At 40.3% G+C, this 23,222-nt stretch overlaps 4 protein-coding genes across 5 annotated transcripts; 2 read left to right on the forward strand and 2 right to left on the reverse strand.

The window, feature by feature from the left end:
* Positions 1 to 882: 882 nt before the first annotated feature.
* Positions 883 to 4,095, reverse strand: LOC115630992 (putative apoptosis-inducing factor 1, mitochondrial). Of its 2 annotated transcripts, none has more exons than XM_030527583.1 (7): positions 3,735 to 4,095; positions 3,572 to 3,609; positions 3,024 to 3,272; positions 2,854 to 2,956; positions 2,524 to 2,773; positions 1,641 to 2,455; positions 883 to 1,502 (listed from the first exon to the last, which is right to left on the reverse strand). In XM_030527583.1, the coding sequence occupies exons 1-7, from the start codon at positions 3,841 to 3,843 to the stop codon at positions 1,087 to 1,089; spliced, it is 1,980 nt and encodes a 659-aa protein (XP_030383443.1). In that variant the 5' UTR covers positions 3,844 to 4,095; the 3' UTR covers positions 883 to 1,086. The 2 variants fall into 2 exon arrangements, with proteins under 2 accessions (XP_030383443.1, XP_030383442.1); XM_030527582.1 differs by having other exon boundaries at positions 3,383 to 3,609.
* Positions 4,096 to 4,206: 111 nt separating this feature from the next.
* On the reverse strand, positions 4,207 to 9,097 carry LOC115631743 (tubulin-specific chaperone D). Its single transcript, XM_030528582.1, has 5 exons — positions 8,832 to 9,097; positions 7,986 to 8,776; positions 6,780 to 7,922; positions 5,019 to 5,908; positions 4,207 to 4,956 (listed from the first exon to the last, which is right to left on the reverse strand). Exons 1-5 carry the CDS (start codon positions 8,990 to 8,992, stop codon positions 4,339 to 4,341), a joined length of 3,603 nt encoding a protein of 1,200 aa, XP_030384442.1. The 5' UTR covers positions 8,993 to 9,097; the 3' UTR covers positions 4,207 to 4,338.
* Positions 9,098 to 11,107: 2,010 nt separating this feature from the next.
* On the forward strand, positions 11,108 to 12,864 carry LOC115631562. The gene is made up of 2 exons (XM_030528353.1): positions 11,108 to 11,602; positions 11,671 to 12,864. Exons 1-2 carry the CDS (start codon positions 11,401 to 11,403, stop codon positions 12,519 to 12,521), a joined length of 1,053 nt encoding a protein of 350 aa, XP_030384213.1. The 5' UTR covers positions 11,108 to 11,400; the 3' UTR covers positions 12,522 to 12,864.
* A 1,102-nt stretch (positions 12,865 to 13,966) lies between these two features.
* On the forward strand, positions 13,967 to 22,522 carry LOC115631065 (THO complex subunit 2). The gene is made up of 15 exons (XM_030527704.1): positions 13,967 to 14,252; positions 14,414 to 14,582; positions 14,648 to 14,895; positions 14,956 to 15,089; positions 15,151 to 15,551; positions 15,607 to 16,356; positions 16,414 to 17,151; positions 17,216 to 17,500; positions 17,571 to 17,879; positions 17,939 to 18,608; positions 19,036 to 19,620; positions 19,684 to 19,727; positions 21,758 to 21,932; positions 21,994 to 22,037; positions 22,103 to 22,522. The coding sequence occupies exons 1-15, from the start codon at positions 14,074 to 14,076 to the stop codon at positions 22,220 to 22,222; spliced, it is 4,851 nt and encodes a 1,616-aa protein (XP_030383564.1). The 5' UTR covers positions 13,967 to 14,073; the 3' UTR covers positions 22,223 to 22,522.
* Positions 22,523 to 23,222: the final 700 nt, after the last annotated feature.

Consider the following 23,222-nt stretch of genomic DNA (forward strand, 5'->3'; position numbering starts at 1 on the left):
TAGATCTATCAAAAATCCATTTGCTTATTCGTCTTTAGAATAAGTCTGAAACATTGTTAACCAATACCATTATTGGATTTTTAAAAAATTAGAATTTCCGTTTCTTTACTTTAGATTTTACATTTTTAACCTTTGCTTTTCATTACTTTTCATTTTTTCGGTTTTAATAAACCCCACATTTAATTGCTTTCTGTAAGATGTGATTTTAATAATGGCTTTACAAATTTTGAATCTATTCGTATCATTACCAATATCTATAAACAACTTAGAACATCAAAGTGAAGATATCACTTAAAAGAATACTTGGGGTTATATGATATTATGAATTTATTACCAGTTGTCAGTAAAATTGTGTAGCATTTATAAATCAGAAGCAGTAGGCCTTGAGAATGATCATATTTTTATATTTTCCCCGTATTTTTCTATGCTATTAACGAAACTTACCCAATGATTCTGGCGTGGAGGAATTTTGTGGATATTTTGGTAACGCAATGGTCGACTCCATATAACACTTCATGTTGTTGATGCAACTAGGACTGGGTATACACTGTAAGCTAAAGCAAGCACGTCGACTGCTTTTAAGACAATTTCAGTCAAAACTATTGTTTACCTGTCAGCCTACCTGGATCAGGACCTACCTATTGGCAGTTAAGCCCACCTAATAGGTTCTTGCTGGCTCAGGTAAATAAGGAATCCCAGACAGCTGCAACTCTGTAGCAAATGGATCAAAACTTTTATGATCGTAGCTTACATACATATGTGCAGAAAGACCAAATTCGGATGTGATTGTCTTATGTAATTTTATAAATTTATTTGTACAAATAATAAATCAACATTCGTCTACATGTCTGCGCCGCCTACAGATAACATGAAATTTGTGTATAAATTTTTGACTACAAAACATTTTATTCCAATATATAATAACACTAAATTTCTGTTGCATTGTGCTCTTTGCTCTGGTCACATACAAGTATATATATACAAGATAAATTGCATAGGAATAGCATCGACGGGGGTGCAGGGCGGTGGCAGCAGACGTTTTTCCCGGTACTCAAGACTGATAATGTCATAGTTTGGTCTTTTGTTCTACGCATGAATTTCAAAGAGCTTTGCGACCTCGTTGAGATCTTCGTATTTCTTGTTCTGATTGATAATCGTACGTGCTAGTCCTATTCTATTGAATAAGTTCCACAAGAGTATGCCGACAATTTTGTCATTCTTGAGATAGAATATGACACCTTTGCCGTAATGGGGTTCATCGTCGGGATCACATTTGATAGGTTCTCCATCCGAGCTGTATATATCACCATCAGCACCATCATTGGGATAAGGGTCCTCTTGACTTCGCTTCTCTGTCAGATTATCGGCATGACGATCAGCTTCCGAGGGTAATGCAAAGACTCCAACGGTTGGCAGGGAAGAGTCTACCAAGCCGATGCCTTCGTAGCCGATTTCTGGACCTAAATCGGACCAAAACATGCTCTGATGTGTATACGGCTTTTCTGAAAAGGTAAAAGTACATTAGTACTTACATATTTTAATTTAAATACAGCTTTGAGCTGCTACAGTAAAAACTCTCTTAACTGGACCAACAAACAAATGTTTTATTATGAGAATTTTTACTGCACTTGAGGGCTTACTCGCTCCTGTCATATTTTCGCCTGCCAGTCGACCCGAGACCACTGAATGATCATGGTGCTCAACTCTTCTTCGGCCCAAAAGAGGATCGTAGAAACAGGAGGCATCGCCAGCTACATACAAATTTCTTCTCGCTTCCAGCTCGGCATTTACCACAAAACCACCAAGACTGCGATCCACTTCCAAGCCGGAAGACGAGGCAATTGTGGTATTGGGCGAGCAGCCCACACAAACCACCACAATATCGGACATGAGTGTCATGCCATTATTAAGTTCCAGCTTAATATTTGATTCATCGCGTGATGCCGCCCGTATCGTGGCGTCGGGTATGACACAAACGCCCAGGGATTCCATCTTCTGCATCGTCCAGCGACTTAAATAGTTTGGCAGCACCTTGGACATGTTTGCCTTTTCCTGAAACACTTGGTAGATTTTGCCACCACCATTTTCCTTTGAGTAATGCGCGAGGGAGCAGGCCAGTTCACTGCCAATGAAGCCATTGCCGACAATGGTTATGGAGCGCTTCTCCAATGCATATCTACGCAATCGATCGAAATCGTCGGGCGTACGATAGACCATTATTTTTTCACGCACACTAGGCGCTGCATCACGGAACATGGGAAGATTCTTTGGCGAACAGCCGGTCGCAATTAGACACTCATCGTAACCGATTTGATAGCCGTCGTTCAGTGTCACAATGCGCTTTTGCGCATCCACTTTTTTAACTGTGAAACCTTGAGCGACGGCTATGCCACCGTTTACGCTATCCTCCAGCTTGGTGGGATCCATGAAAAACTCCTCGGGCTCAAAGTACAAGCTACAAAAGGAGCAAAGCATTGAATGTAGAGCATTTTTTGGCTATTTTATTGCTATTCCCGAACTCACCTTCTCTCGGAGCCCGTCCATTGTTTGAAGCGATAGTCCTTAATGGGATCATCGTTGGCGTTTGGCGTATACCACAGCTCTTTTGAGAGCGGCGGACGCATGTATGGCTTGCGGAATTCGTTGCTTATCATTAGAACCTTGGCGCGGGCATCATTCGATTTGATAGCTCTAAATGCCGAGAACGCAGCAGTGCCACCGCCAATAATCAGATACGGCACGTGCTGTGGCAACTCGGCAGAAGTGCGCGGTGCTGGTGTGAAGAGAAATATACTATTAATAATAATCTTCGTGTTGATTTTTCCTTATCCCATTCAAGATTTGAAGACTTACTTGTAATAAGTCCGGATAATTTCGCGCGCTTCAAGCTTGCCTCCTGATCTTCAGCTTCACTGTGTTCGTCAGTTTTTGATCGCCGAGTCATCAACCACGCTATCTATGACACGAGAGCGTTGTGTTGGACACTATTGGCTCTGTTTTACAATATATGGCCCTTTACTTACCAATCCACCTGCCAACAAAGCCGCCAACATACCCAGTAAGCACTTCAATTTAAATGAGTCGTCTTCTCCTTTGCCACCATCGCCTCCGCCACCACAAGGTCCACCCGGGCCACGTCCAAAATCTGCTTCCCGACGCTTTCGATTGAACTCCTCGCAGGGATCCTTCGGCGGTTGTCTGCAGGTGTCGATTTTAGGTTCCCGGCATTCTGACGATTTCAGCACCTCCTTTGCAGGAACCTGCTGGCAGGCCTGTACAATAAAATAAATGCATTATAAGCAAACATGTCGATTAGTACAGAAAAATGTAAGACGAAAAGCGAAATGGAAGGAAGCGAAGGAAGAGTGGGTGGAAATTGTACCACTTTGAATTGGGCTTGTGATTCATGATAACTGGGCGTGGCGCGGGAAGGTATAGTGAGTTCACATGAATCCGTCGCTGTTGCAACATTTTCGAGCTCTGTGGTTGTGGGGACTGTCATGCATGCTTGATTGTTCGGATATTTGTTTGCTTGTAATTTTGTACGCGCTTCAAGGGTGCGCTTTTTTACCATTTGATATAAACTGTTGTGTGCCGTTCTATTGATTCCTGCAAATTAAAAAAAAATACAATTATACCATGTACACATAACCTCAAATGGAGTGCTGCTGTCTCCCACATAAGCTTAACAGACAAACACTCACACTCACGTGCATATGTGAATGTGCACTCACCATTAACCGGTAGACGATGTGCCGGAGACAAGACATTCCTTGAGTTGGCTAAAATATAGGCCTGGCGACTGAATTTTTGACTCAAGCATCGTACGCTCCAAATGCTCATATTCGATTTACGGTGCAGCAACAACAACAAGAATATATTATATTGGATTTCTTGTCTTAAAATTGTGTAACAAGGAATAAAATTGTGTCTTATTTACAAATATGTATGTTTCCTACGTTAAAATGATTAATTTTTCAGAGCGCGTATGATTTGGACACACACATATTTCGTTATATACGCGGAGAAACACGAAGAAATGCTGATCAATCCTTATTCACGTTTTAATGCTATTTTTCATAAATGCTTTTGCATTTTACGTGCAATTTCGGCACATTACAACAGACTAGTGATGGAACAGTGGAATGAAACAGCATGTGGTACTCGCACTTCTACCGATATTTATCGAAACGACAGTGCGGGCGATTTAAATTTGTTCAGCGGTATTTACTGATAATTTTTCGACATACAAAGGCAATAAATTAGATTAGTATTTGAATAAAATAAGGTTGCAAATACAAATAATTATATTATAAGTATTAAATACTGCCGAATAAGTTATTTATCTGCAACTAGGGTGTTAATCGCTTGGTTGGCGGCTGCCGAAGGCCCACTATTTGCTGTTGGTGCCTTTATGCCCATTAGCCTACACAGTTCGTTGCGTAAGGGCCGCACTTGTATTAAGGGCTGAGACCAATCGCTTTCCGACAACATGTTTAGAATTTGCTCCATATTTTCCGGATCTATGTCGGTGACGTCATCGTGCAACGCCAAAGATTCATACAACTTGGTGGCCACTGTTTTACGCACATGTACGTGCTGCAAACCCAGAAACACGGCCATTTTAGACAGGACACGCTTGGTAAGACGTGGTACCTGCACCAGTTGGCAGAAAGTTCCAATACTTGATGCAGTTTTGTAAAGCTTCTTGTAGCCCTTAACCTCCAGGCTTAACAAGCGGAAGATGTCCTCGGCAAATTGGTTTTCTTCATCTTGCAGGACCTCATCAATAGTCCCTGAAGCGATGAGAATCTCCAAGAATGTGAGCATTGGATACGTTACGCGTTCATTTAGGAGATTCTCCTGAAAGTTCTCTACAATTTCCGAGCAAAGGCGCGAAACCATTTCAACATTGGAACGTAAAAACTGGAATAATGCATTTGATGCATATTTCATCTGCGGAAATAGACATAATTGTTATAATCAAGAGCATCTACTCAATAGATCGACGTACTCACCAACGATTCTGTAAGCTGGCCAATGCTGGCACTCAATCCGAGTAGCACACGCTTTGAATAGTCGGGTAGTGCGAGCAATTCGCAAAACAATGGGAATGTATGATCAGCAAATAGCCAGAGCACTGAATTGGGGTCCAGGGGGAATATTTCACACAGTCGGGTGTGCTCCCTTATATGTGGAACTCTGGGCTCAGTATGAATTAGTTCACAACAGAGCCGTCCGGCAAGACCTCGTGTACGATCTATTTTCTCCACTGCTTGCTGCATAAAGCCCACAACAATCTGATGTACATGCGTAGACGACAGCAAACTGTGTGGGCAACTGGTTATAATATCGAAGGCGGCAGTCATGGCCGCCTCACGCACCCAGGCGCCAATGTCTCCGCGATTATCCAACGTATATTCGTCCATGGCCTTAAGTAGACACTCAATCACCTTCTTGAAATGTTGGGGTTCTGAAAACGAGTTCATCCCCTCATAGCCAACTGTCTTAACAATTTGAGTGAGCGCCTGAACACTCTTTGTGCGGGCTTCGCTCCATCTATAGGTTTGCACCGTTTCATGGTTTTGCAGTCTTATATCGCCAGCTATAACTGCCTGCAATGGCGTCAACGAATGCCTCACAAGACTGTCTAGGATGTATTCCAAATGTGGACGAATCATATAGGCGGGCAGAACACCTAACGCCGCAATGTAGCCCATACGTATATGTTCTTCGAGATTATCGTCTGCTCCCCTTAGGTACGACTGAATTATTGCCTCGTTCTCCTGCTGACGTGTGTCTACACAATAGTAAGTAGCGGTTAGCTCTGCGAATGCATCCACAGCCGATTGACGCACGCTGCCCGTTTTGGACCCGAGGCACGCATCGATGACTTGTTGCCATGTGACTGTAATGAAAACCAATTATTCTGTATTGATAACTTTTTGTTTGTTTGTTACTATCGCACATTTTTTTTTTTTTGAAAATTCAACCCACAAATGGGGTAAAAAATGTGGTCAAGCGAAAAATTAGTTTTGCAAACAATTTTGTTTACAATTATTACAATATTTATAGCTTCCATACCTGGATAAAGTCAATAACAATAGTTAAAAATCTATAAACAAGAATATAATTCGCCCTACTCTTAAATAACTTGCAACCCCAACTTTACTCAAAAATGATTACATTTAATTTTATTTCATCTAAAAAACAGAAATAATTAAAAGTAATAGTACATAAATATACTTAAGTACTTTTTCAAATGCATAAATAAAACATACCATGATGACATATAATCGTTAAGAAATGTAATTACATAATTAAGAGGGCAAATTTTAAGACAACGGGAGCTATTAACAGTTTTTTAGTCGGATACAAAAGTGGACTGTATCAAGAAAAACAATCATGTACTTGCCATTTCTTGGATTTAGAAGAACCTGTATAAATACTATACTTTCTGAGATTATTGCGTTCATACAGACGAACAGAAAGACGGATTCATTATCATCAGGTACACAAAACCCTTAATCGTCGTTTTTATGACAGCTACATAATTCATAAAGTGCCTTACATTGTCGGTCTCGACATAATATCTGCATCTGTACTCATTTTACAACTCTTTTTCCAAACTAGTCCCAGAAATATTTATTCTTTAAAGATAAATTAAACTTCCCAAAGTCCTAATTTTTATATAAATCAGCAAATAACTCAAATATTATAGAAAGTAGCCAAATTTCTAAAGTATCCCGAAAGCCAATTACTATTACGATAAGACTTACCCAAGCATTCCGGTGTGACCCTCAATTTGGCCAAACTGCAGTTACGTATAAAGTTTGATGTGCACGACTTCATTAGCTCGCCGCTCATACCGCGATAATAGTTGCGTTTCTGGAAAGTGCCTATCAATTCATTAAGCTCGACAATGCGTTGATTGGTCAGATAAGTTCTAGGACCCTCGGGCGCGACTTCTAGCTTTCGCAGGGCCAGGGTTATTTCCCCCATGGCCAACACACAGCCATGGCGGGCGTTTATGTCGATGGTGTCCGTTTTGGCCAATAATTGAGGCAGAACCACAGCTGCCATGTAATCGGGAGCGCGAAAAGCGAGCTTGTGCAACGCCTTGGCCGTCAATTCGCGTATAGATGCATCCCAATGGCCAACTTTGCGTTGCACCAAATGATCGATTAAGGGCTGACGATATTCCTCGTACTGGGCAATAAAATCGCTGATATTCAAAAATGAGTTCTGACGTATGCCCACCGAAAAAAAGTCCGTGGTGGTTGATATTTCAATGCCAAATGGGAAATTCCCCAGACGTCCAACACTCTCTTGAAAGGCTGCAGAGGCAGCACGCCTGCAGTTAACCTCACGATCGAATACAGCCACAATAAGCAGACCTGAGGAAATCTGCTGCACAAACGGCTTTAAGTCATCCGGATTATATGCACGAGCAAATGCCCAGCACATATAGCAGGCCGCATCGCGAATATGTTGACCCACAGACATATATCCCTTCATCTCGTCATAGAAAAGTGCCTGCATGAGCAGCGGAACGAGCTCGTGCAAACGATATGGTAACAAAAGGCCGCGTTTGGCTAGCTCTGCTAGAGCCAAACAGGCGCCATGCCATGCCTCGTGCGGCTCCAGTGGATTAAGAATGTCAATAATAGAGCCAATTACTTCATCAGCCAGCTCCTTGGGCAAACGGTTCGTTACACGTCCGATGCCCTTGGCGGCGCTCCAACGTATGTCATTTCCCCCACTACGTAAAGCCTGTAATAGCTCCTCAATCACCTCCTCGATGGCATCCGGCACAACAATTTCCTCGCTTGATTCGTCGGTATTTGTGGCGCCCGCTTCCCCAGCTGAGCGATCTCCGCCGGCTGACTGCTGAGTCAGATTCGTAACCAGTGAACGAGTGCCTGGTAAGAAATGTTCAGTAGTTGTTGTTCGTTTTTATTAATCTTTCTTTATTAATCACTCACCTCTTTTGTAGCGCCAGCTTGCTAGGCGTGGCTTCAAGTGTACGAGCCCGATGCGTTGCACAATCTTTACGTAGTTCTTATACTTCAGAAAGTCATTGCCACCCTTGTATTGACATGAGACGATCCATTGAAGCAGCTTGTCCGCGTATGGCAACAGATCTTCGCGCTTTCCGTGCTTCAGTATGGCCGCCACTGCTGCCAGTTGGCCAAATTTTACATTCAGAGTATCCGCCTGATGCTGCTCGATGACCCAATCGAGAAACCTTTCCAAATACAAATCCTTGATGTCGGCACGTATGAAATATTTGGCTGACAAATAGGCGGCCATGTTGCTGCAGGTATCATTGGTGGACGCATACAGCTTGCATAGCTCGAAGATGCGCTCCATTTTAGGTGTCTTCGTATTTACATGATTGCTCAGCACACAATTGGTGGTGGCATTCATTGGTGCCGTATTTGGCTGGGCATCGTAGGCATCTAAACGAGACATATGAAAGGGATTAAGCACCAATATGGACATCCATAGTAGCAGCATATATCGCGTCTCCCAATTGGCAAACTCCTTTGGATCTTGTTTTTCGAGTAGCTCCAATACGAATTCCAAATCGCTGAGCTCATGAGGCATGCATTTGACCAACACCTTATATGTGCGGACCTTGCTAATGATGTACATATACTTAAAGGCCGCATGTCGCTCCCCCTCTGATAAATCTGCCTGTCGAATCTTGCCTAGCAATCGCGATAGCAGCAGCTCCATATGTGGGTCCAGCAAATGCGGCTGATCTTGGTAACTGCAAGCAATGAATATCGTACTTAATTGCGTAGTTGGGTATGAGTCATGCTTACCGTGTCAGTACCTCAGTGTACTGTTCAAACTCTTTCTCGAATGTGTTGCCCTCGATGGACTTTATGTTTTCAATCATGGACAGCACCTGCTCGAGTTCTGCAAAATGCTCCAGTGTGTTTTCCGGCAACTCCTCTTCCATTGCATCTTCGCTTTGCGACATTTTTGCTTGATTCTTCTTTTTTAACTGTTGAAAATAATGGAATTTATTGAAAAATCAAGGAATTTTTAAACAGCCGGCCTCTTGGAGACTAGCAACTCCTCCTTTCAATAAAGTTGTTGTTTCATTTACAGCGTTCCGCTCTTATGTTCGACAATTGTTGTCATCTCTAAGGCAACGTCTCTTTAGCTGATAATATTCATCACTCACGGAATAAATACAATAAAATGGATGTAAATCTAAATCAATTAAAATGGATGTAAATCGTAGTCACAAAATTTAAGAAGTATACAAATCGATATATATTGGCCTTATCTTTATACATATCCAGACACATCCTCATACATATATACATATGTACATATTTTTATGATCCGACAAACACAATTTCAGAGATTGAAACAGCGAATTTAAAATCATTTTAACAAATTTTAGACACGTCTGACCCTCTTACAAGACTAAGTAAAAATTCAATTGTTTAAGTCGTTAGATGCAGTCATTTAAATGTATTACTAATGCTGTTTAAGACTTTAATTTTTCGTAGATTCACAGCTGATCCATATTAAGCCATGCTGCGAAAAATATGGACACACAAACTATTACAATATCAGCTCGGGGGCAGATTTTTTAAAATTTCATTAGAACGGCTATTTATACTCTGTACATAAAATGTACAGAAGTACATATATTAGGTATGCGGGAGCTGAAAAATGTAACAGGCAGAAGGAGGCGTGGCATACCCCACAAAGTATATATATTCTTGATCAGCGTGACAAGACGAGTCGATCTAGCCCTGTCTGTCTGTCTACCCGCCCGTATGAACACCTGGACCTCAGAGACTATAAAAGATAGAGACACCAAATTTTGCACAAAGATGCCTTATGTGTGTATTCTATACGAGTTTGTTTTATTTTTTTTATTTTCCCGATTTTCCATTCGTATAATCGCCTATATCTCGGAGGCTATAAGACCTAGGAACACTAGATGCCTTATGTGAATACGCAGAAAATGTATATTTTGGAATTTCCTTCCCTCCCCCCTCTCCCATTCAAATCGCGATTTTCACTAACTACCGTAATTCTTGGAATTTCGAAATTGGAAATACCCCCAGTTGGTTATTATGTGTCCGTGTGCCAAGTTTCACTATGATAGACCGATTTAACAAGAAGTAATAGCCATAAATATATTTGCTGCTGCAGCGCTGCTCAAGCGCTGCCCGCGGCTGTTGATGCATGTTTACACAGACACGAATAGATGCCCATAGGCATACATACACTCACACAGACGCAATTGTTATTTAAATGTGCAATTATACACCCTTTACGTGAGTTCGAATACCGAGAAAGGTAAAATCGATCAAAATTTTTTTTTTTAATTTTCCTAATTTTTTTTTATTTTCTATAATTATTGTAAAAATATGTACAGAGTATTTCAAAGTCGGGACACCCGACTTTAGCTTTTTTACTTGTTTTGTTTTTGAAAAAGAAATTTTGACCAGATTACATTTAACAAGAAAATTAAATTCCAACGTTTTAGCAAAACTCTTTCATATCTTGAATCTTCTTCTTTCTTCTATTTTGATTTAGTTTTAAAATAGGAATTTTTAATAAATTTAATATCTATTACATTGGTATTATTATACAGCTGAAGTGTTATTTGCTGATTAGCAGCAAACAATTAGTGGGTTTTATCTAGAATTGTTATTAATAGACTGCAAAAAGATTCTTTTTATTTTACTCCATTGATTAGGTTTCATTTTTGTTTCTTTAATGTTGATTTTTCACATATTTGTTGTAAAATATTGTTTTATTCATTCCGCAGCTGACATTTTTTTAATCGAATACATTCATTTTAATTTTTTGGTAGAATATTGTGTGATCATTTTGTATATCGATAAAATTTATTTAATAGTGAATACTTGGCTTACCAAATCCCTATATTTCATGATATTTTTGTAATTTGTTCATGACTAAAATGATCAAAAAGAACGAGTTATTCAATGACCTTCTTTATAATGAGTTCCAAACGAACTACCAAATCTGAACCAATTCAATCAATTGAACTAGAATGTAAAAATGTAGAAATTATTTAGTTGCCGGCTTAATTTGCACGATGTACAAATCCTCCATGTTCGCTACAGCTGCGCCTTGTTTCATTCTCACCGTTTCGCACATATGATTACTTATCGCTCTCACGCAACTGCCGCGTCGCGTTTTTGTGTCGCAAGTTGCGTGGGTAACCTAGCGCAAGCACTTTTTTTCACGCGGAATTAATCGGAAAAGTGTACAGGAGGGGGTGCGGAATATCTTACTTATACTTTGTTCGCTGACTTGGCGTATTTGCAGTAAGCGTACGTTCGCTTGCAACGCAGAAGCTTGTTTATTGGGCAGCCGCAGCCTTGCCAGTTGTAGATGCTTTTGCTAACACGCCAACAAAATAACTTTGCACGCGTATCTCGTGGTAACACTATGGACAACAGAATAGATAATTTTCAACTGATAGCCGAAGTCTTTAAGCGACAGGCTCTGTGGGACACACAAATTTCAATGACAAGCCGCAAGGACATATGTGGGTTGCAATGGCAAGAAGTTGCAGACATCATGAACATGGACGGTAAGCCAACAATTTCATGTTTGTTGTCACCAGGGTGAAAATAATATACATGTATTAAATTATCGCAGTTACTGCATGCCGGAAACGTTTCAAAAGCTTGCGTGATTGCTATCGCAATGAAATACGAAAAATACAAAGAGGTCGTATGGATACGTCGAACTGGCCCTACTTCCGCGCTCTGGAGTTTTTGCGCCGAATTTTTGACCCGGAGAATTTGGTTCAGTTTCCCGTGCAAGCATTTCAACTTGATACAACGCATACGGAATTTATAGATGATTTTATTGTGGATGTACAAAGTGATGATTCACTTGCCTTCGATGTTATGGACGACATATTTCAACGCGGTTCGCCGCGAAATGCAGAGGTGGAAATGGCGTCCATCAAGAAACGCCTCGAAATGGACATGAATTCGACAGTTAATACAGTTCCTAATACATCAGGAATTGAGACGTCATACATTGCCGCAGACAGGCCACCCCCACCAAAACGTGGGCGAAAGAGTAAGTCCTTGTCGCCGAATGACGAACCATTGAACACTGCTCAGACCACTGCCACGAATGGTGCACTCTTGCCGGAGGCAGCATCCAAAGGTGATGCCGACTACAATTTCCTAATAAGCTTGCTGCCACATTTGAAGTCACTCTCGGATATGGGTAACCTAAAATTTCGTTTGGAAACGAGTCGTATTTTGATGGATTTAAAGCGCGAAGATATCCAAGATGCGAAAACCCCTCGAGAAATCCATGCAGACACCCCAACTGGGCCCGTTATGCCAAGGTTGATACCCGCTCCGGCTGCAAACTACGCTCGCTGTGCAGACGGGGGAAAATATACTTTGGGTAGTTGCTATGAAGAAACCTCTCCGCTTATGGTCGAATGTGATGTTAAGATAGAAAACGAAGCTTTGTACAAGGATTGAAAAAGATGTTAGATTATGTATCAAGTACATATAATTATTTTGACTTAAAATCGCCTAGAGAATAGATGTAATCCAATTCTTCTTATTATTAAACAATAAATTATAATCTTCAATATTTTGTGTGTAAATAATGGAAGTCGCTAATAATCATACTTGACCATAGTTTAAAAGCACTTCGAATATACTGATAAATTTACGAATCAGTTAGATTTGTTATCTAATTACTTATAAGTTTAAAAAAGATTACTGTTTAAGAGCTTGTTAGAAATTAATGATTGCCGAATTTGTTCTACCATTAAACTTTTATTGAAATACCAAATTGATAAAATTTCTGTCGACCAAAGCGCTTAAAGTTTTTAATTCATAAAATTATCTGAAATGTTAGAAAGAAATGGAATATGTCAAGGAACTCAAGAAATTTTTTGTGTCTAGTGTTTTAGAATTCATCCAAAATATCCATCGGCATCACAAGCATCGGGTTTCCGGCGTCGAACTATCGAGAAACAGTAGGCTATGCTAAAAAGAGTGGCAGCCTCACGAAACGTTTTATTTTATAATTTAACGACCATCACTTGCCTTTTATGTAAAGCAACATTTTTTTCTAAATGCTTTAAGAAATAAAAATATCAATTATTTTAAATACATTTTTAACTAGCTGCTTTTGTTGAAGACGTTGTTGCTTATTAAATTTAAAGAAAATACGTGCTAATATCCTTTGAGTACGCGGGGAATAATATCAATGAACACCATTCTGTTGATAGGATGGGGAGATATACTAACAATTTTACTTACTGATTAGCGCATATAGCTAATTTTGAATGTTTTGCGTTCTTGAACAGTTTAATTAATAATCGATAATTGTAATAAATTTCACTTTTTTTGATCAGAACAGCTGCTTTCTTAAAATTAAATGAAAGTGACATGCGTTTGACCGATAACTATTTAACCTGGTACATCCTTTATCCATGATACATAATTCTTCAAAAAATGATTCAACCTAATAACAAAGCGCATATAAAAATAATTGGATGCGATTGACAGCCTTGAGTAACTTCAACAGCTGATTGAAAAAGAAAAGCTGAGATTCAATTGTGAATCTAATTTAATTTCATATAAAATATTCTACAACTAAACCACTTCTAATAAGGTGCAAATTTTTTAAACAATATACATTAGCTATTTAACTGGTTCAGTGTTTCATGTGTCTGTGAAACACCCTGTTCTTACTAAGATTTCGATTCCCACCAATCAATTTGCAAGAACATGCAATCGTGTTAGTTTTTATTGTGCAGAATGCGTACAGTCCTAGAAAGTAAGCTATCGTTTCATTTTCAAACATACCATTTGGTACTATCAAAGTTAGCCTGCTATTCGGCATCCCTTACCGACTATTGTGAACGACAGAAAACACTACGGCACGAATTTTTTTTCAAGACTTGTAAAACAGAAGAGAAAATTTTAAAAATATAAATAAATACGAGAGAAGAATTAGACAAATAGTTTCGACCTGTTAGAAAACGTGTCGTTCTCATCTCGCGTTTAATTTGCTTGTATGCGGCGTTTTAAGAAACTTACAAAGAGTCACAGCGTGACAGAGGCCGATACAGCGGTGGCTGAGAATGAGAATGGTAGCAGCGCCATTCGCGTTCGGGAGACAACAAGCATGGCGAACGAGACTTTACTGAACCTGGAGATCTTTAAGCACTTTGATAAATCGGGCAGGAGTGAATTGTACGTGCCACAAAACGCCAGCAGACACACCACACCACTATCATTTTGACCATTGAGGCGCGATCGCGTGTGTTGTGTTGCGTTGTTGATGCTGATGGTGTTATCTTTTAGTAGCATAGACTGCTGTTGTATTGTTGCTGAAATTAAACGTTTCGTTTTAGTGTGAAATACATAAAACAGCAGCTGCAGGATAAGCCAGATAGTCCCGTCTTTGATTGCAATGGCGCATTTAAACAGGGCATTTCGAATGCCATCTACGAGTTGCTCTGGCAGGCGTTACGGTTCAAGCTCAAAAAGGATAGCGTCCTGCACGTTCTTACCGACGTTGTGGTAAGTGTGTCAAATGCAAATGTGCTACTGCATTACAACTGTTTAACTATTGAATTTGTATTTAGGCATTGCATAAGGAATTTCCAAGTCTCATACTGGACATCATTAATATACTGGATAGCGAAACATCACTTATGACAGAGGGCCTGCAGGAGGAGCGACATTGCTTCGTGCAAATAGTCAAGGACTTGGACAAGGTGGTGCCGGAGAGCTTGCTTAAGGAGCGCCTGGAGATTGACACGCTGCAGGAGGTGGGCATTGTGAAGAACAAGAGCTTCTACACAAAATTCATCAAGGTCAAGACCAAGTTATAGTACGTAGCAGTGGAGAGAAGGGCATATCAAGATAAGAGGCTTAAATAATTCATTTGCAGCTACAAGCAGCGTCGCTTCAATTTGTTCCGTGAGGAGAGCGAGGGCTTCGCCAAGCTCATAACGGAGCTAAATCAGGACTTTGAAAAACACACAACCCCAGACAGCATTATGGACATAATCAAGTCATTAATAGGTGACTCTTAGATTATAATTATAATATATAAGATACTAAACTTTCTATTTAATATCTCTAGGCTGTTTCAATTTGGATCCCAATCGTGTGCTTGATATTATTATTGAGTCCTTTGAAACGCGTCCTGACCGCTGGCAGCTTTTCATACCATTATTGCGAAGCTACATGCCAGCTGGTGCCATCATTTGTGAAGTGCTAGGTTATAAATTTTGCCATTTTAAGGCCTCAAGAACGCCGCGTTCCCTTTTCCATGTCTGCTCGCTGCTCCTCAAACACGGCGTCATTGAACTGAACGATGTATACTCATGGCTCACTCCTAGCGATGCGAGCATCAAATCAGATTGGGAAGCTGAAATCGTAGATGCCAAAGAAATGGTGCGGAAACTTAATTTGATATCGACCAATAAAAAGGAAGATGATAAGGAGACACAAGCACCGCCGTCGGTCAAGAAATTCGATGAGGTATGTAGCGCCATATTGAAATTTTGATTGCATTTAATTAAATGAATACTTGCAGGAGAAGTACAATGCCAATCAAAAGTTTGGGCTGTGTGAGGCATTGCTGAAAGTTGGCGACTGGGAAAATGCATATAAAATCATACAAAAACTGCCAGAACAAGCGATTGTGGTGCAGGAGCCTATTGCACGCGCCATTGCCGAACTTATACATTTGTCTGTGGAGCAAGTGTACTATAAGAAATGCTTTAAAGCCCCCGCCGGTCGTAAGCCTAGTCGCAGCCGTCTATACGACGATACCAAGCTGGTAGCTAAGATGCAAGCCCGCAATTTCAGCGATTTACGCAAGTATACTTGGCCAATGGCTAAAGTTTTGGGTCCTGCCATGCACTACGATACTGTGTTAATGTACAAATTGGTACGGATCATGGCCACACTCATTGTGGATATGGGCGTGGACAGTTTAAATGGGCCGCCGCCCAATTCCGAAGCAGAGCAGCATTACTATGACATTATGACTGTGCTGGACTCCAGCATTCTACCCTCACTATTATATTTGGACCACAATTGTTCCATGTCTGAGGAAATTTGGGCTGTGCTCAAATATTTTCCATATCATTTTCGGTACAGCTTGTATGCGCGATGGAAGAACGACAGCTATTTGCTTCATCCCAATTTAATAAGACGTTGTGGGCTGGCACAGCGGGACATCAAAGCCCTGATGAAGCGCGTGAGTAAGGAAAATGTTAAGCAGTTGGGCAGACTCGTGGGCAAATACAGCCATTGTGCTCCCGGTCTCTTATTTGACTATGTAAGTAGATATTTATACCAAAGGGAAATCAATATAATACATATATTCATTCGGCAGATTCTATTGCAAATACAAATTTATGACAATCTCATTGGACCTGTTTGTGACATGCTCAAGTATTTGACGGCGTTGTCATTCGACTGTTTGGGTTATTGCATTATAGAATCACTGACGATGACGGAACGCATGCGTTTCAAGGACGATGGAACTTCGTTGTCGCTTTGGTTGCAGAGTTTGGCCTCTTTCTGTGGCACTATATATAAAAAGTACAGCATTGAGCTGAGCGGTTTGCTGCAATATGTCGCCAATCAGTTGAAGTCGCAAAAGAGCCTCGACTTGCTGATATTGCGTGAAATTGTGCATAAAATGGCTGGTGTGGAATCTGCTGAGGAGATGACCAACGACCAGTTGCAGGCCATGTGCGGTGGCGAGCAGTTGCGGGGAGAGGCCGGCTATTTTAGTCAGGTGCGCAATACTAAAAAATCATCAAATCGCCTAAAGGAGGCCTTAGCGAACAATGATCTCGCCGTTGCGATTTGCTTGCTGATGGCGCAACAAAAGCATTGTGTTATCTATCGTGAAACTGCAGCGCATAGTCATCTTAAACTCGTGGGTAATCTTTACGACCAGTGCCAGGATACTTTGGTGCAGTTTGGCACCTTTCTGGGCTCCACCTATTCCGTTGACGAATATGTCGAACGTTTGCCCTCGATCATAACCATGCTGCGTGAATATCACATTAATACTGATGTGGCATTCTTCTTGGCACGTCCCATGTTTACTCATCAGATCAATGTAAGTTTATTTATTAAATTAAACAAACATATATAATAATTTAACATTCAATTTAATTTCTTAGCAAAAATACGATCAGCTCCGTAAGGCCGATCCCAATGCGAAAAAGTTAACTACAACGCAGAAAATGCAAAAATATCTAGAAGCTACACAGCTCATAATGAATCCGATTGTGGAATCTGTACGGCCATTGCACAGCTCCAAAGTATGGGAGGACATCAGTCCTCAGTTCTTGGTTACCTTCTGGAGCCTAAGTATGTACGATCTGCACGTGCCAAATGAAAGTTATCAGCGCGAAATTGGCAAACTGAAGCAGTTGTCGCAACAGGCCGCAGAAGGCAAGGACTCGGTGTGTATAGTGTTGAAAGTCATGAATTTGAAATGACACCATTTGTAATAAAATTATGTTTCTCTTGCAGAATCAATCCAAAAACAAAAAGGAACAGGAACGTTATATTGCGTTGATGGAGAAACTGAATGATGAACGTAAGAAGCAACACGAGCATGTAGACAAGATCTCGCAGCGACTACAGGAGCAAAAGGATAGCTGGTTCCTGTTGCGGTCAGCCAAATCAGCCAAGAACGATACAATTACGCAATTTCTTCAACTATGTCTCTTCCCACGTTGCACTTTTACGGCACTGGATGCGCTTTATTGCGCAAAATTCGTGCACACAATTCACAATCTAAAGACTTCAAATTTTTCCACATTGCTCTGCTACGATCGCGTAAGTATTAGTTGGTTATTAAATACTTACTCTATCGGCTAATCCGTCTTTATTTACAGATCTTCTGCGACATTACCTACTCCGTTACTTCGTGCACAGAAGGCGAGGCCACACGTTACGGGCGTTTCCTTTGTGCCATGCTCGAAACCGTCATGCGTTGGCATGCCGATCAGGCGGTCTTTAACAAAGAATGCGCAAATTATCCTGGTTTTGTTACCAAATTCCGTGTCAGCAACCAATTCTCCGAAGCCAACGATCATGTCGGTTATGAGAATTATCGCCATGTCTGCCATAAATGGCATTATAAAATTACTAAGGCAATTGTTTTCTGTCTGGACTCGAAAGATTTTATGCAAATTCGCAATGCTTTGATTATTTTAATGCGCATACTGCCACATTATCCCGTGCTGGCAAAGTTGGCTCAAATCATTGAGCGTAAAGTTGACAAAGTCCGTGAGGAGGAGAAGACGAAACGTCCAGATCTTTATGCAATTGCTTCAAGTTATATTGGACAATTGAAGCAGAAGACCTCGCAAATGCTAAAGGAGAGTGATTTCCATCAGGTGGCCGAACGACCCAATAAGGAATCCCCTCCACCACCCATTGGTACGATAAAAGGACAGCCCATTGAGAAAACAACCACCAGCACACCCATTGCAAAAGGTGCCAATAGCAGTACGTTTTTATTTGAGCAGAAGCCTGTGAAACAGGACCTGGAGGTTAAGGCGGGTAAGAGTCGAATTTGATGATAATTTCTTTAGAAAATAGGGCCCCCATCAAATCACACCCCATGTTTTCCAAAAATTTTGTTACCCCAATCTTTAGTATAACCAGCATTATGTATGAAAAGTATTTGGCCTTCTTTACTATTCGTGTTGTTAAATGGTAACAGTTGATAACATCGTCCGCAATTTCTAAGTTTCTAATTTCTCTGGAAAGAAGTATATTTTGAAAAAATCTGTTGTCCGTTTATTAAGACTATCTCTTATACACTGACTAAGTTAAGCGATGTTATATGAATTAAAACATTTAATTAAAAGCCCTTTCGTCATTTATATATTTAAATTGCAAAATATTCCCTGGTGGTTTTCCACATTCAAGGGATTTCTGGAAGTTTTTTTCGATTCTAACTTATTTTCAAACAAAATTCTTTTAGCTTCGACACCACGCGTCGAATCAAAAAGTGTGAAAACGGAGTCAGCATCACCTCCAGTATCATCTGGCAAGTCTGGAAATGAACGTGAGATTAAGCATACTGTGCGCGATGGCAGCAACAGAGAATCGTCGAGTCGTCCAGAAGAGCAGCAGCAGCAGCAACAACAACCCACCAATAACATCAGCACGACCAACAACAGTAATGGGAACAGTCAGAGCGAGCGGCGCAGTCGGGAATTGGAGCGCGATCACGATCGGCACAGCAGCATAAGCAGTCATCGGAGCTCGCGTGAAATTCGTACGAAAGAGCGTGATGTGGAGCAAAGGATGCGGGAGCGACCGGTGCGTTTAGAGGAACTAGAGTCTGCGGCCCAACGCGCCCTAAAGCGTGAGAAGACGAGGCGGGATGAACGACATCGTCAAGATGGAAACTCTGGAGTTGAGACTGTGGATTTGGTGGGCAGTGTAGGCAACGAACATCGAAGCTATGAAGAATACGACGGACGTACCAGAGACCGAGATTTAAGTTCAGTTTCCAATGAAAGCAACGGCTCGTTGCAGCACCGGCGAGAAGAATATGAAAAAGGTACGTAAGCGAGACCTTTGATTTTAACAATCATTGTAACACTAATCTCTTTTCTTACTTCAGATTCTAAGCGCCGTAAATTGGAATCATCATCGAGCAGTTCAAAGGTTAGTAACATATGGTTGCATACATAGTACGCTAAGACAACAACCGTACAACTGGAGAGGGCAGCGTAATGTCGAAAATAAAAAATACAAACAAAAAACCTCCGTTTTCCAAAAACAAAGCTCTAGTTGAATATACAAAATTCACAGAGCACGTGAGAAAAAAAACACACGTACCGATGGCCCCCGAATGGTTCGGATATTCACAGCGCACTTCTTATAATAACTCGATGGCAAACTACCCACCTGAAACCTAAAATATAAAGACCAGCAGCATCTGTGGTCTGGACGACACTGGACTCATTTTGAAGCCGATGGGTTTTAATTATCAAATCCTATCTTTAAGTATTGAAGTGTATATAGTATTGGGGTCTAGTTTTAAGTCAGACGTTTTAAGTATAGACGTAGTTTACAGTTGAACTGTATATTACACATTGTTGTATATGATTTAAAGCTACAGACTGTGACAATGCAGCAGCTGCATTCAAATTTTCACAAAATCGGGCTTCATATTTCCTTCTTTCGATCACAATATGGATTGTTAAAAGTTGTTTTTAAATATTGTTATTAGATATAAGTTAGATTAAGGTAGTTGTATGAGAGAGCGAATGGTCGCAAGATGACGTTCTGACTTCGCTGGACAATCCGGAGAAACTTCCTCGTCAACTGCTTGCACCTAATGCCTGTTCAACGATTCGGAATGCATACAGGAATCAAGGAAAGGATCTCCAGAAGAAGCTAAGAATCGAGAAGAAGCAACAGAGAGGACCGGCAGCATCCTCCAGGACCACTGCTGAACTAACGCAAACGCTACAGAGATAAACATTTGAAGCAACAGCTCGTCTGCATATAGTGAAAATATAACTAAATCTTCCAAAATGCTCACCATTAAGCAATGGACAACGTTTGAATAACTAAACTGAACGAACCAGACAACATTCCACCACAAACCGCCTTGAAATTTTAGAAGGCAAAGCAAATCCAATCCCCACGAATAATGACTGCAGACGATAAATGCGAAATAGACTTCTTAGATGGCAATTTTACAACGCCAGCTTCAAATCTTCAAAGAAGTTCTTTCATGCCCAAGATCTCGGAAATGCCATCAACAGGCAGCTCTAAATATTAATTATGAGATCATGGCCAAACTATTTATTTCTCGATGACCTGAAGGTTACTAAGCCAAGGAGTCTTCATGAGATTATGAAAGAGATTGCCTATCAAAACTGTCACCCCTGCTGGAGGAAGTACGCTTCTCAACCTGTGTGGTACATTCCATAGATATGCCCTGTGGTAGAGCTTCTGGGACTCGAGCTATCTTCGCTCTTCAACTACCAAGGAAAAGGCGTCGTCAGCATTTCAAGAAGATAACTACCCCACAGTTAAAGCTAAACACCAACCAATATTCTGACGTTCTTCTACAATCTTCTCAACAATCAAAATGCGCGAGTAATCAACATTTCAAAATTGATGTTTGGGCTTTGGACACAACTGTTAAATTAGCAAGCATCCGTCCTCTTTCTCTGTCTTCAAATCTTCAATCGCCCAATTGGTCCTTCAACAACATTTTAAAAACATTTCAATGGCGATACGTTGTCGTTTATTGAAATCCAGTGCTTTAGACCTCTTGCCTCCATCACTTAACACCACTCTATTAATCATCAATGAAAGCCGGGGGCTTTACACACCAAAGAATGGCTGAAATCAATAAATTTGAACACTTGTATTTGGACCCTTCACGCTATACTTCTTGCTGGACGTTGCTAGCTTCTGGTGCGACTACCACTATGACTGCAATTTAGTTGTAATTCGTTGATTCGTACGTAGAATGCTGGTAAGTGATGAAGGTTTGGGCGGGACTCTACTCGTATATAGGGCGGCAGGGCCATGCCTATTTAAGAAGTTGTGGGCGGGACTCATTAATTAGCCTATTTTTGTTTTGAATATGAGTTTATAGCCATACACTAGTCAACCTATTCGACTGCATTTTTCGAGCACATTTTTCCAACATTATTAATCTTATGCCATTACAGAAGGTCGAAGAACTCGTAGATAGCGTAAAGAAAGCACGGGGCCTCAAAACAAAGGAGCGCAACAAGGACAAATTGTCTGATGAAGAGCGAGATGCGCGCAAGGATCGTAAATTGGGACGCAAGCGAGACCGAAATGAGGAGTCAAATAGCGGCGAACACAAACGCAGACGTGAAGGTGCGCTTGAAAATGAACTTTTAAATCAGTTCGATATTACATTAAATGTATCTTTTTATAGCACAAAATGGTGAAGAGGATTTGCGTGAGCGCGAGAGGCACAGGGTAAGTAAGAAGGATGCCCTAAAAAATGAGTATACTATATCATAAATCTTTAAAATTGTTTGCAGGAGAAATCGCCACGCGAGCGTTCGCACGAGAAATTTGAGAGGGAACGTGGCGGCAGTTCACGAAGCGATGAACGACAGTACGGGATTAAGTCAACACGATCCTCCAGGGCTAACTATTAGACGTTGTCGTGGCGACTGTTTAGTCTGAGCGCATTATATGAAATACAAAAGAAAAATACATTTTTTAGGGGCTCCAACTAATATTTTTAAAACAAAGTGCGAACCTAATATCAATTTTTCATTTCTAGTTATTATTCTAAACAATTCAAACAACAAATATAAAAAAACAACATTAAGAAAGAAAAAAAACACGCTTAGAAGGTGTTATAACGAAAATTGTACAAAGAATTATTGTAAAAGATTTTTCCAGTAAAACAAAAATATAGTGTTCAAAAAATAAAGTTTTAATGTGCACGTGAATATCTAATGAGTTTATAGATTATTGTCGTGAATCAACAAATTCTCAAGGTTATGAATGTTAGAAAAATATAGCGCATTTGTATTGGGTTTTTGTACCTATTTATTTTATTATACGTAATTGTTTATTTTTTGTGCAAATAACAATTTCCATTTAGTTAGTACTTGCTAAGTTGTTGTTATTGTAATTATTTGGTGTATCCTGCCGGTAAACACTAACAAATAAAACATATCTTTAATCGGTATAGGGTTTACTTTTATGTATATAGATTTCTATTTATGTAAGTATGCCTGTAAGTTTACCTATAGTGGTTGTAACAAGCAAGTGCATGCTTTGGCTTAGAAAAGGCTTCTCTTTAGTATTATTATTATTATAATATTAATTCCATTTCAACTTATTATTTTGTGTGATAAGATTAGTTTTATTGAAGCTGTGGCTGAGCTCGGACAACTCGTAGGAACGTTCCAAAGGAAGTAACATTTCATTTTCTGCGGACAACTATATTATTATTATTTGCTTTCAACATTTCTCATGGGCATATACTCGTAGCATTCATTCATCATTCATAAGATTAATTACTATTATATTGTTTCGCTAGTGTTAACATTAAGGTCTACATTGTTTAGAACACAAACTAAACGACAGTTACACATTTAACAATTATGCATTGATGCTCTGATTTTTCTCCCTATATAAGTTTTT

The sequence above is a fragment of the Scaptodrosophila lebanonensis genome, unplaced genomic scaffold (assembly GCF_003285725.1).
Source record: "Scaptodrosophila lebanonensis strain 11010-0011.00,11010-0021.00 unplaced genomic scaffold, SlebRS2 tig00001412-arrow-pilon, whole genome shotgun sequence".
Classification (NCBI taxonomy): Eukaryota; Metazoa; Arthropoda; class Insecta; order Diptera; family Drosophilidae; genus Scaptodrosophila; species Scaptodrosophila lebanonensis.

Bases quoted from the DNA above. Each gene is read 5' to 3' on its own strand.
- LOC115631562 (XM_030528353.1), top strand. From the start codon at position 11,401: ATGCTTTTGCTAACACGCCAACAAAATAACTTTGCACGCGTATCTCGT. The intron at 11,603-11,670 runs GTAAGCCAACAA...AAATTATCGCAG, and splicing joins AGACATCATGAACATGGACG to TTACTGCATGCCGGAAACGT.
- LOC115631743 (XM_030528582.1), bottom strand. From the start codon at position 8,992: ATGTCGCAAAGCGAAGATGCAATGGAAGAGGAGTTGCCGGAAAACACA. The intron at 8,777-8,831 runs GTAAGCATGACT...CATTGCTTGCAG, and splicing joins TACACTGAGGTACTGACACG to TTACCAAGATCAGCCGCATT. The intron at 7,923-7,985 runs GTGAGTGATTAA...ATTTCTTACCAG, and splicing joins AAGCTGGCGCTACAAAAGAG to GCACTCGTTCACTGGTTACG.
- LOC115631065 (XM_030527704.1), top strand. From the start codon at position 14,074: ATGCGGCGTTTTAAGAAACTTACAAAGAGTCACAGCGTGACAGAGGCC. The intron at 17,501-17,570 runs GTGTGTATAGTG...TTTCTCTTGCAG, and splicing joins CCGCAGAAGGCAAGGACTCG to AATCAATCCAAAAACAAAAA. The intron at 19,728-21,757 runs GTTAGTAACATA...ATGCCATTACAG, and splicing joins CATCATCGAGCAGTTCAAAG to AAGGTCGAAGAACTCGTAGA.
- LOC115630992 (XM_030527582.1), bottom strand. From the start codon at position 3,843: ATGAGCATTTGGAGCGTACGATGCTTGAGTCAAAAATTCAGTCGCCAG. The intron at 3,610-3,734 runs GTGAGTGCACAT...TTTAATTTGCAG, and splicing joins ACATCGTCTACCGGTTAATG to GAATCAATAGAACGGCACAC. The intron at 2,957-3,023 runs GTAAGTAAAGGG...CTCGTGTCATAG, and splicing joins CTTTGTTGGCAGGTGGATTG to ATAGCGTGGTTGATGACTCG.